This window comes from Canis lupus, chromosome 36 (assembly GCF_003254725.2).
Source record: "Canis lupus dingo isolate Sandy chromosome 36, ASM325472v2, whole genome shotgun sequence".
Classification (NCBI taxonomy): Eukaryota; Metazoa; Chordata; class Mammalia; order Carnivora; family Canidae; genus Canis; species Canis lupus.
The window spans coordinates 17,266,571-17,280,175 of NC_064278.1; the positions used below are offsets into that span (position 1 = coordinate 17,266,571).

The window sequence follows — 13,605 nt, forward strand, 5'->3', positions numbered from 1 at the left end:
CCCTTTAGCCAGCATGTTTGGCCATTTGCCTGGGTGTCTGTAAAGGGTCTTTAAACGGCCCCTGCTCCCCAGTGCCTCTAGTGTCTGTGGGTGGTAGTGGTGTCTAGATCCTTCTTTGCTCCCTTGGATCATGCCTACCTAACTAACTAAGATTCGGACCAAGAAAGCTGTGGATTCCACATTTGGGAAAAATATTAAAATATAAACACTCCACTGAGTGGTAACATAAACTTCAGACCCTTTCCTGAGAGGAGAGGATAGAGATAGAAAGCCGTTGAACTGCGGGGAGCAAGGGTGGCTCACCTCCAAGTTTTGCCTGGAGCAGGCCCACCCAGTCACTTTAGAAACCACAAGTCTGCCAGCTGGGGAGGCATGATTCTGTCTCACCCTGCAGGTCTGTGCCTGACTCAGGACATATCCGACAGTGGTATAAAATCCTACTGAGTGCTGATTAGAAGCGACTTCTCTCCTCACACAGGCCTTTCCATCAGAGCCCCAAGGCAACACTGTCCTGCTTCCCTATTTTCCCTTCGGGTGAGTCCCCCCAGTCGGAGGAGGCTTCAAGCGTGGACTGGAGGGGAGAGACAAAAGTCTCTGCATGAAGACAGAGATAACGGGCCCTACCTCTCAGAGGCCTTCCCTGAGTAGCTGGTGCTACATTGCTTTCATTTCCTTTGCTTTGAAAGGAAACTTCAAAAACTATGTTGAAACTATGTTTGTACTGAAAATTCTGGGAAATATATAGACTATTCTGTTCCTGTTATTTTGATGAACTTTTAGAGACTGCTATCCTTGGAAAGATCTTCCTATAAATTATATTGCTTACTACTCTACAAACAAAACCTACTCCCCAAACACTTGTACCGTATGCCCCTATGTAATTGTCAGAGGCACCTCTTCCACTTTCCAGGTGTTTTTCCTGCCTTGGCCATTCTTTGTCTGACCCCTTGAAACTCAGAATTCTTGGCAAAGGGACCTACCCCAGAACCCACCACTAACCTACAGTATCCCAACTGGTCACATGCTCATGTAGATTTCCACTTGGCAGCACAAATCGTATCAAGGATTAATCCTCCCAGTTCCCACTGATACCTGTCCCCACACACAGTCTTACCTAAGTCTAACCGGGACACAAACGCCTTCAGACACCCACAGCTGAACTCTTGTGCTCAAGAGTGTGCCTATCTTGGGTACCTATTTAACTTAATGGCCTAAAAGAGAGTTTATGTTCCCACTAGAATGAATAATGCTATGGGTGTGCTCTTTTCTCGTTGGTATTTGAATGGATTTAGAGTGAGAAGTGAACATTGGAACAAGTTTTACACAAGTAGTAAACTTAAAAACAATGAATAGGCAATCATCTGTGTGTATGTGTGTTTCAGAAAGAAAAGGAGAGACAAGGTCCTGTTTTTCTCTGCAGATTTTATAAATGAATGGCTTTTTTTTTTTTTTGGCATGGTGGCAAATATTTAAATCCTAGAAATATATAAGGTTTAATAATTAATCTTTGTACCCAAAAAGTGTATTTTTCTAGTCATGTGAAAGAATTTCTCATGGCTACTTAGTGACTCAAAGTTCATGCTACAAAACAGAGAATAAGATGGTGTATCAGTTCATTAAAACTTCTACATCTCTGACACAGATGCTTATTTAAAGTGTGTTTACCTAATGCAACAGTGATTAAAAAATTAAACCTCTTTTGAAATCCTCTCTGCTATTTCTTAGCTGTGTGACCTCAGGCAAGTTAGATTACCTATAAGCGGGAAATAATTATTCCTACCTTAAATAAATTAATGTCTATAAGCCACTTAATGCAAAGCTTGCAATATAGCAGGGGTTCTGGTACTTTATCTTACTAATTCCAGAAGGAAACATTTGTTGCCCCAAGAGTGGAGTGCTGCTGGTTGTGATGCCTGCAGTGTTCCCATTTTATCACAAGAGGGCAATGCTAGCATAGAGAAAGCAGGAAATGTTCGCAGTATTGGAATGGCAAGACTTCAACAATCAATATTGTTCAACCATTCCGTGGGATCAGAGAATCCTGGCTGCTGTTGGCACTTGCATGTTATCCACCCTCTAATCTGCCTCTGTGATATTCTCTGGCAATTTTTGGTCCAGTTTTGGAAAACAGTCTCTTACTGGTACTTCCCCCCCAAATAAAATGTGCTTTTATTTACCCTCTCTTTGTCTCTACAAAAATGTTTTTAAGTGTTGTTGCATTTTTGGTTATGAAATTTGAAGGACAAGTATGTCTATCATGTGGCTCTCTCTATCTCTCTCTGTCATTCTGTCTTAGCCTGTCTGGGTGCTCTCATTTACTCTGATTTTACCCCATTGTTTTCAGACAGAGAACATAACTGCCATTAGGGAACATTTTCTGAACACATTTAATGAGCCCGTGAAACGTGAAAGCTGCCAACTCTGTCGTCGTTGTTTGTAATCTCTTACAACTTGTCTGCTCAGGTCATGCTATTGGTTAGGAACCGATCAGAAGTTTATTTAGCATCCTACATGAGGCATCCATGTACTGTAGTTAGTTTTGTTGCCATGTAATTCTTTGGGTGGATGCAAGATTGAGCCACAGTGCAGGACAAACTGGCTCTCTCTGCTCAAATGAAGCTGGCCTCTGATTCAGTTATCAGAAGGCTAATAATGCTAGTCCATTCTCATCAAAACTTCCTGCAGCCAGCTTGTCTGATCTTGTTAAGCTGTGTCTAATACTCTGATTCCAGGCAAGTGCTATGAAAGGAACAAACCTGTCTTTGCTGTCTGTTAGCAAAAAAACATTTGACTTAGGAGTATTTTGCCTTCGCGCTTGGCAATAAATTCTTTAGACAGCACATACAATTGAGAAATTTAGAGATTAAGTAACATTAAATTTTAATTTTTTAAAACGACTTGGAGCACTCAATAAATTCCAGTACTAAATTCAAACTCATGAAATAAACCCAAGCACTACCAAACCTAATGGCAAGTATTTCCTATAATCCTAAAATAAAAATTGTCAAAATATTTACTTTGTAAGAATTTATGTTTCAGGATCTACACACTTAAAAGACCAATTTGTTCCTTGATGTTAAACCCAGCATGTGGCCAAAACAATAAATATGCTATGAGACAGCTAACTTTTCTTGAGCTGTTAATATAGAAATGATTTAAATATGCTTACTAAAAAAATCTGATATCCCTAGAAGTTACAGGAGTGTTAAAAAATCTTGATGTATTTATCACAGAGAATTCGTATGCCTATTTTGTTGATTGTTAGTTATTTCAAATTTTGCCAGATTGTAACTTGGATAAGTTGAATTTCAGCAGATGTGTATAGACATTTGTAAGGCACTTATTTATTAACTCAGATATCAGTGATACATAGCCATTGGCTTTCTTAACACCATTCCTATTTTCATAGAGTAGCAATGTTTATAATGCAACAGACAAATAAAATGCTTCATATGAGAATGCCTGCTTTAAGAACACCTAGTATATCATAATTCAGATGTACAAAGCAGACAAATTAAGGGGTGATTAGTAGCAGCACAAAAGGATTCTTTGATTTACAGCAGGATTCAGTCAGAAGAGTTCCTTTGAATACAAGCTCCCCTAGAGAGCTGAAGTGTTTTGCAGATCATTCAAACCACTTGACATCCAGACTGGGAGACAGAGAAACTTGGAATTTAAGTGTTGAAGAACCACTGTTAATTGAAGATTAACACAAAATGAATCTAGAGATTCTCTGTTCTTTAGATAATAGAAAAATATAATTTGCTTTTTAAAAATGTAGTTAACCTATACATGTATATAAATATGACTAAGTCAGAAATAATCTTTTCCATTATTTATGGGGCATCTACTGTGTGCCAGCAACCTGTCTATATATTATTTTATTTATATTGAGTCCTACTGATAATCTTGTAAGAAAAATTGTGCCCATTTCATAAATGAGGATATTGAAATTTCTGGGATCATTCTATCCAAAGCCATAAGATCAGTAATTAGCAGAGAAGAATTTTGAATCTAGGTCTACAGGCTATGCTTTTCTCACTCACTGCCTCCAGGGGATTTCCCCCACCAAGGCTGGAGTGTTCTGACTCAGGTTGCCTCTGGGTGTATATCCTTTGCTGAATATCCCCTGCCTTCCATCAGGGTGGCTTTGTTGGCATGTTTGTAAACTTACTTGACACCTACTTGTATGAATGGAGATAATGAGACGCTGCCTATCCCACTGAAACACATCCTTTACCCAGATAATGTTCGTGATTTCAATTGGTGCTTAGCTGGGTAGAGGAGGAGAGCTGGGAACTGGAGACCACTCATGGTGGAGGGAGGCAGAGCTGTCTAGAGGGCATGAACATGGGAGGAAGCTAAACGTTGTTGCTGCGTGGGCCCCAGATTGGTAGGGTGAAGGGTTGAGTAGGTCTAACTAGTGGTAACGTGACGGGCAGAGAGTCAGGAAGCAGGCCCAGCAATGGACATGGGCAACTGGGTGTGCTGAGAAACAGGCCTGGCCACAGGAGGGTGCTGGAGAGGCACTGGGGCCCAGGGAGGGTTGTCAGAACCAGGCGGTTGGCCATTTTGAAAAGAATTAAGATACCTGGCAGGTTACCAAGGAAGAGATGCAGACAGAAACTCAGTTTCCCCAGCTGAGGCAGAAGCTCTGTTAGAGCTCCTGTTCTGTTAGAACTGGGTCACAGGATCAGAGTGGGAAAAATCGATGATAGTTTACATTTCTTCTAATGAGAAGGAGGTTTGGTGTCCCAGTCTGGCATGGATTTGATCTACTAGGTGAGGGTCAAGTGGACCCCAGTATTGGAATTGGAAGGCCAGAGGGGGAGCAGTGCTGTTTTCTCTTTTCCTGGAGACTTGGACTTAATATATGGAGATAAATAAATATAAATAATTATATATATTGACTGGAGAAAACGAAAATCTGTGTGGGCTTAAATATTACTTTGATCGATTTTCCTACTGAGTCTTAGCAAGCAGTACTTAAATTTTATATGATAATTGAAGAGGTATACGAAGAAGTAGTTAAACTGACTAGTTCTAGTCTTAACTCTTCCACTTTGAAGCCACGCTCCTGGACAAATTCCTGAACATCTCTGGGGCCTGATTTTCCTCAGCCTATGAAATAGCAATGATGTTGTAGGATTGTTTTAATATTATCATCAATAAGAATATCCACAATTTATTATGCATTCCTTTGGAGTCAAGCTGTATGTGAGACAATTGAAATGCATTATCTCATTTAACTGTTGTGAGGAATAAATAAGGCATCGCAGTCAAGACACCTGGCCCAGTGCAGGGCACATGGTACTCTACTCACACACATGGAGATCCACATGCATGCTGACTTGCCATAGGATATATAGTGTTAAGAGTAAGTGGGTAATTGTTTTAGAGGATAGGAGAAGGAGGATCGGGTTGGCTGATAGGCAAGGGAGAGTTGTGTCAGATGGGAGGAAGAAAGCAGATGACAAGTCAGTGACATGCCATAGTCACTCTTTTTAAGTGTCCATCACCCTCTTATATAATAGAACTGGCCACAGAGACCCAGCATGCTTTACTAACACAAGGAAGTCCTTCCATGGGTAACCCAATGGATATCACACTTACTGTGTGTCCGCTGCAAAGCAATTAAGTGATAATCTGATGTCTGTCCCTATGACAGAAGTCCCTTTGAGAATGCAAGTTCAGCCTAGCACCTCCCCAAAGGTCTCAGTGCAATTTAGGATTCACACAGCCGTGTCTGGCTAGCCCACTCTCTTGTTTTGGGTTTCCCTAGAAGCTGACTTAGAGATAGGATTTAGTTGCAAGTGGTTTTCTTGAAGATGACCCCAGGAGGCCTTGTAAGGGAGTGGGCAAGTGAGACAAGGAAGGAAGGACAGCCAATAAAGCACGTTAATTGGATTTCAACTGGGCTCACTCTTTTCAGGCAACCATCTAAGAAACCATGTAGGGTTAGGAAGCTGGGGTATTTATCTTCCTACTCTCATGCCTCTTTCATGGAAGTTGGCCCTTACAGGCATTGACTGCGCAGTACTCTGTTCTCAGGTGGGGCAATGCCAATACCCGAGGAAGGAAGCCACATGTGTATATGGCAACTGTCCATAAAGCTACCATGACTTTGGGGGTGGGGTGAGGTCTAAAGTGGGAGGAAGGAGTCTGGTAGGACTCCAGCAGCATCTGTTAAATTTACCTTCCTGTGTTGAAGACATTCAAGGTTTTACTTTTTAATTTTTTAAAAGATTTTATTTACTTGAGAATGAGAGAGCACAAGCAGAGGGAGCAGCAGAGGGAGAGGGAGAAGCAGACTCTCCTGAGGAGCGAGGAGCCTGACACTGGGCTTGATCCCAGGACCCTGGGATCATGACCCGAACCGAAGGCAGACACTTAATTGACTGAGCCACCCAGGTACTCCAAGGTTTTAAATCTACATTTCATATTTGAAAAATCCTAAATTGCCATCTTATCACAAAGTGAAACATTTCTTTGCTGTTGTTAATGTTTTATATTCCCTGAGTAGGTGCTGACCAGTTTCTTCTGCTTCTGTGTCACTGTAAATATTTTCCTGAGGTGGCCTTTCTGCACATTCATCTGCGAATGAGCAGAAAATAAAACAGTTTGAATAGTCTCTATTAAATAAGTATGGAGACATGAGCAGATCTCCAGAGTATGTGTAAACCTTAAAGAAACAGTAATACTACATTTAGAAATGGACACTTTGGCCCCAGGCAAAGGCGTATGTTACACCTACGTGCATGGGTCCAGACTTGGAATTCTGACCATAGGGACCTGGTTAGATGTTAGGTGGATCAAAGTAAGAGTGCTTCCACCACAATAACTCAAATTTATCCTGCTTTCCAGTGTACATACTGAGCAACCTATCTTGGTTCTGCTAAAAGAGAGAACACTGGAATGCAAATTTCTCTTTTTGGTAATTCTCTTCTTAGCATATCACAACGCCCTGCCTGGGATTCAAAAAAATAGCACTGATGGACCATAAAGGTAGTGATAAATCTTTAGATTAGTACATTTGTCCTAAAAATACTGAGTCTGTAGAAAGTTAAGTTTGAACCTAGAAGTAATACTCCTTTCAGGCGAGGGTTTCCAGTCCTAATTTCAAGATCCTATCTTGTGTTTGTGATTCCTCCTCCTTCATCTTAAGAGGATCACCTGGGTGCTGGGTGGCTCAGTGGGTTGAATGTCTGCCTTCAGCTCAGGTCATGATCTCAGGGTCCTGGGATCAAGTCCCACATCAGGTTCCCTGCTCAGGAGGGAGCCTGCTTCTTCCTCTCCCTTGGTTCCTCCCCCTGTCTGTGCTCTCTCTCTCTGGCTCAAATAAATAAAGAAAATCTTAAAAAAACAAGCAAACAAAAACTTAAGAGGATCACGTATGAAGGAGGAAATGTGGGAAGGACAGCTCCCACACTCAGTTCTGGTGGGAAAGCAAGGGATACTGGAAATGAGCCGAGACACTCCATCAAAGGGCCGAGGCTGGGCGTGTCTCCTTGCAAAGGTCCTGACGTGTGACCTGCACTGGCAGCTATGTAGATGTGTAATGCACAGGTAATGTTAAACTCTCCAGGGGAGAGCCAAGAATACTTTCAATCTTTTGTCCATCACAAGAGCTGTCACTAGCAAAAAGCCAGGCTCATATGATTTTCACAGCCTACATCTTTCTTTGTATACCTTTCAGGGACAAACTACATAGTCAGAGATAAGAGGGGAGAGAGGACAGAGTTTAATCCACAAAAAAATCTACCACTAGATCACAAATAACAGATCATCTTAGTTCTTTTGCATTATACTTTGCAGATAACATTAGATATTTAAACTCTGTGGACGGTGGCAGGACTAACATTAATGGGCCATCCTTGTCAAGTTTTAAAATAGAATTTTACACTAGAAAGTACAAATTAGGTAAAAGAATCCTTTCTGAAGGATCCAGATAAGAAAGTAGGCAAGTGGGATTTTCAAAGGAACCTGATATTCTAGAGAATTTATGGAAGTATGTGATTTATCATAATCCCTTCTGTGCTTTTACTAGAATTTGAAAATTACTCAGAGGTACCGGACTCGCTGAATATTGATAGTACAGTTCTGGGGAAATATCTGACTTCTCTGACTGAATTTGTTTACAGCTGCCTCTCTGGAAAATTTATTAGCAAGCTCTCCTTACATTTCCTCCCAATCTTTCATTCTTTTCTGAGATAGTATTGATTTTATTTTCCTGAACACAATTTTATATGGTAATATCTGGGCAGAAGCAATTTGCTATGGTTCAAGGAACTGGATTCTTATGGGCATTTGTCTTAGTAATGTGATTACGGAGTCACTAACTTGATCTTAATAACATTTGCCTATTATCGTGTATTAGATGCATGAAAGGAAAACTGTGCTTTCTAACTCAGGACTACCCTTGTGTATCTCCTTTAGTTGATAATGCCCTGCAAAATTAATGTCCAGGTGACTTGGAGGGGTTATTTGTATTATTTGAAACTAGTTAGGATTAAATGTGAATATCATCACCAATGTTGCATGCAGATTGGAAATTACCTTTCTTAGTATACCATAAGAAACTTTTAAATCATTGATTCATGGCATTTTATGAACAAGCCACACTGTACTTTATCTGAAGATGTTTTTACTCTGTTGTGGCTGCAGGAGGCAGCACAATACAAAAAGCTTGGAATTGACAGTCCAAGAGCCCTGATTAGAGTCTGACTGCATTACTTACTGTTTGTGTGAACTAGGGCCATGTTAATCAGGTGCCTCGACCCTCAGGTTTCCTCATCTCTTCAAAGCAGGCTGACAGCACAGCATCCCAATTTCCCGTTACCTATTGAAATATTGTAACTGCATCCTCTCACTAAAACCTCTTTGTTTTCAAAAGATTCCCCCCTTTTCTCTTAAAACAGTGAATTATCCTCTAAAAAGATAATCCTGTCCACAAAAAGACTTGAACAAGGTTACTGCTAGCAGCTTTATTCATAATATCTCTAAACTGGGATCAGCCCAAATGTTCACCAACAGGACAACAGATAAGCAAATTGTAGCATATCAACACAATGGAAAATTACTTGTCAGTAAAAGGAGAAAAAAATTACTGATCCATGCAACAATGTGGATGAATCTTACAGATGTGTTGAGCAAAAGAAGCCAGACACCAAAGAGGGCGTACTGTCTGACTCCTTTTACATGAAGTTTTGAAACCAGCCAAACCCTTTATGGTGAAAGAAACCAGAATACTCATTACCTCAGAAGGAAGGGTCTTGACTGGGAAATACCGAGGGGAATTTTGGGGTGATAGGAAATGCTGTATGTCTTGATTTTGTTGGTGATGAGACAGATGTATAGATTATCAAAACTGGTTGAACTGTGCAATTAAATCAACTGCTTTATTTAGTATAAAGTATACTTAAATTCAAAGAAAAGACAACTCACCCATATCGGTTAAATGTTTAATTTTCTAATGACCAAGTTTTGGGATTCTCAGGATGCAGTGACCATCTGTACTCTGGGAATTGGGACGGCCTTTGGAGAGTCCATTCTGGACAACACACCCCGCCATGCGACCATCGTTACCAGAGAGAGCAGTGAACTGCTCCGCATCGAGCAGAAGGACTTCAAGGCTCTATGGGAGGTGAGCCCCAAGGCTTCTTTGTCAATTAATGTAGTTGCAGAAAAGAAAGGGAACTGCCACATGGATAATGGCATTACAGTCAAGCCTTAATGTGTTCTGTTCTGAGCCAGTAGATGGAATTTAATTTTCAAAACTTGTTTTTGAAATGAGTGAGTGAAAAAGCCATTTTGACACAAGACATCCCCCCCCCTTTGTTTTTAATTTAGTGCTTGCTCAATTTTCTGTAGTTTGACATACCTTATAATTATTTCTTGAATGACCATAGAGTGTTTTATGTATTTCCTCCCTCCTATTCCACAGATGTATTCTTAACCAGAGAACAAAATACTTTGACATTTTCTTTTGCATTTTAAAAATCATCGTTGACATGTTCCCTGGTAAAGTGGAATGAATGGGGTTAACATCTGCTTCATTTAAATGCTTTAAAAATGATGGGCCTAGTAATAAGGTATGGGAAATGAGGGACATAAAGATGTCTGGTTACTTGCCAACTTCAAAATGCATAGGTGGCACAGCAGTGGATGGATGCAACCAGTGCTGGTGGCTTTTGCATTTACCACTGCTTACCAGTACCCCTTAGGGTAATGTACTCATTTACAAGAAGTAGGGGGAATAAATCATCTTATATGCAGTAATGGCAAGTGGAGCACTTAGAAAGGCCCGGCTAAGCCTTGCATCTTTTACGCTCATTCCTTTTCAGTTCTGCAAGCTTCTGATTTTAACCTGTGGTTGTTCCTTATCTTTGTCCTTGGCTCAGTATGTCCAAGTGTCAACCCATCGAGCTGGCAGGCTTTGCAACTTGTCCCGGTGTGGCTAAGATTTTAAACTTGATCTAAAAAGAATTTTGTGTAATCAAATAGTTTCCTCCAGAGCCAAACAAATGACAGATGCATTAAGAGAGCAAACCTGCAGGTGAATGAGTGATGCTTTGCCTTAAAAGTCCTGCAAAGCCTTGGAAGGCCTTGGTGGTGAAACCTGTTACTTTTATTCTTGGCAGTAGTGAATAAATTGCGGGGTTGCTTGTTTGAAATGTTCCTCTTAGAAAATATTAAAGAGCTCCAACTGCTCTGTAAAGTTCAGAGACAAAAGCTAGTTTTAGGGAGGCAAAGCTAACGTAGGTTTGCATGAGGTATGTGTGGAAAGGTTTCCTGTCAATTAAAAGGGACCAAGCTTGAGGCAAATAAGTCTTTTTTTCCCCCCCAGATCTTTCATGTTTAAAAGGTAAACTGAAAAAGTCTTTTCCAAAAAAGAAAATTTGGAAAACTGGTTTAAGAACAGAAATGATTTCCACCTGTGATGTATGTCATTATCACTGCTTTTGTCTGTTCTGACTTTTTCAAGTTGCCTGTGGAGGATATTTAAGATTTTATTTTAATTAAGAGCCCACAGTACTGTGAGGGAAGTTCCTGAGAAGTTGCTACCTGTGAGCATTTTAAAAACATTTATCATTAGAAAAATTGTCAAACATACAGGAAATCCAAAAGGATAATACATTGAACACCCAAACATCCCCATTTAGTTTGGCAGTTGCTAGCAGTTGGCCATGTTGCTTCATCTTTTTTTTTTTTTTTTTTTTTTTTGCTGAACCACTTTAATGTAAATGACATACATTATGACATTTTATCATTAGTATTCAGCATAATCTCCAAAAAATGATAATACCCTGCTACATACCCCCATAATACCATTATTTCATTACAAAACTAAAGATAATATCCTAATATCTAGGGCAGCCCCAGTGGCTCAGAGGTTTAGCGCCGCCTATCAGCCCAGGGCCTGAACCTGGAGACCCGGAATCAAGTCCCACTTCAGGCTCCCTGTGTGGATCCTGAACTCTGCCTGTGTCTCCAGCTCTCTCTCTATCTCTGTGTCTCTCATGAATAAATAAATAAAATCTTTAAAAAAAATATCCTAATATCTAATACCCAGTCCACAGTTCAAATTTCCCCATAAATACCAATAAATAAATAAATATTTATTCAATAAATCTTTTGTTTTTGTTTTACTTCAAACCGGTTCAAATAAAGAACACATACTACATTTAGTTGTTATATCTCTGTCTGTCTCTCTCTCCCTTTCCCTTCCTCTCTCCCTCCTTTCCTCTCTTCTGTCTCTCTTTTTCTCCATGGCATTGACTTGTTAAAAAGGCCAGGTCAGTTTCTCCCAAATTCAAGATTCGTTTTGATTGTTTCTCCATGGTATCCCTACCCCCAGGGTTTCCTATAAATGGAACTTAGTGCTAAAAGCTTGATGAGATCAAATCAAACACTTTTGGCAAGAAAACGTCAAAGGTGATGCTGAGTACATTGGGAGGCTTGTCATGTCTGGATGCTTTACTACGGGTGATGCATTAGTTTATTTTGATCCGGTAGTTAGATTGCGTTTGAGGACATTTTAGGGCTGTTTTCCACAGATATTTCCCTTAAAGGGAAATTACTAAATGGGGATACTGATATTCAGGGTGGTCTTTGGTATCCCAAATTTGTCATGTGATTCTGCAGCTCAGTGGGTCCAGCCCTTCATCTGTAACCTCAGAGCAGGTTTCTGATCTCCTCTGCCAGTGACTTAAGTGAGCTGAGAAGAATGGATGGAGTTTTTGTCTGCTTTCTTATTTTATAGGTGGGGGACTGGAACCTCACAGTGAGTAGGAGATTAGTCAGATACTTATTTTGTTTGCTTGTTCGTGTAACTAAGTAGAGAATGCAAACTACATGCTCAGTCAACATTTTAACAGTTGGCTAAAATGAAAATGCAAGAAACTCCATTATCTAGCAATCTGTGTTAGTCAGAACTTGATTAATGGGAGCAATTGTACATATATACACTGTGTGATAATGCTAAGAAGTTGTAAGATTCTAAATTACCTTCTAAATTAAAAAGATTGACTTAGGTTTATTCTCCTATTCGTTTTTCAACAAATATTCAGTGAGTGTCTCCTCTGTGTCACGTATGGACGTAGCAGCAAACAAGATTGGCTGAGCTCCTGCTGTCCAGGAAGGGCTTCTGTTCTACTCGGAGAATACAGGAAAAAAAACTACCAAGTCATAATATTATTTCAGAGTATATATAACTATAATGAAATAGATTTTATTTCTATTTGAATGAGTGGTCCATTGATGACATCTATAGGACTGATGTGCTATGAAGTATCTGATGTTCAGAATACCTATTCCTTGATTATATCAGATAATAGAGTTTATAACTCAGCTGTTTATTACACTAGTAAATAATACTCATTGGCAAAATTAAAATTCAAGCTTGCACTGTCAGCTGAAATCTAAGTTAGACCTGCCAGCCAAACATTAAAAGGAAAGGATTATGTAGGGAAGGATTCAGGTAGGAGCCTCCCTGAACAGTCAGGTAGTAGAAAGAAGGCAACGGAAAGGTAAGCTGGATAATGCCTCTCTTGTTGGCGAGGTAAGGAGCTCAGTGTTGGGCTATAAGTTAGGAATAGTAAAAATTAGATACCCTGAGTCTAGGGTCTCAATTTGCATGTTCATCTCATTTGACTGCTTACTTTTGAAGAATGTCACAGTAGGTCCATTTTATGTCAAGCACCCTCTTGCTTAGCTTTGTCTCCTTATTTATGCCCTGTTGTCACTTAAGGGGGCCAAAAGATAAAACACGAGGACCAGCCACCAGCATTCTGAGTTACTTCTTCTAACTCTTAAGAATTATGATCTGTCGCCACTACCAGGTAGCACAGTCTAAAAGTAGCTCTTTAATAGGCTGAGCAAATAGTCTATTTTAAATCTTACACTTGGGACTTTAATGGCAACACAAAACTAGGGAATCCTGCTTCCTTTCCTGACCTAAGGGAAATTTCATCGGCTCGCTACAGGAAGAGAACACACTCAGGGAACTACATGTGAGATTTTAAAAACCCTATTCAATTTCATCCCAGATACCTCTTGCTTTATATTGTCTATTATGTTGTAAGTTAAATTGGTAGCACCCTGTGT

The 13,605-nt window shown here is 40.1% G+C and overlaps 1 protein-coding gene across 4 annotated transcripts in view; it reads left to right on the forward strand.

The window, feature by feature from the left end:
• RAPGEF4 (Rap guanine nucleotide exchange factor 4) overlaps positions 1-13,605 on the forward strand; it is a 283,291-nt gene that overhangs the window by 55,932 nt on the left and 213,754 nt on the right. For all 4 annotated transcript variants that reach the window (XM_025460193.3, XM_025460194.3, XM_049106225.1 and 1 more), the window contains one exon: positions 9,497-9,643. In XM_025460193.3, coding sequence (XP_025315978.1) covers positions 9,497-9,643 — 147 coding nt within the window. The remainder of the gene's footprint in view (positions 1-9,496; positions 9,644-13,605) is intronic.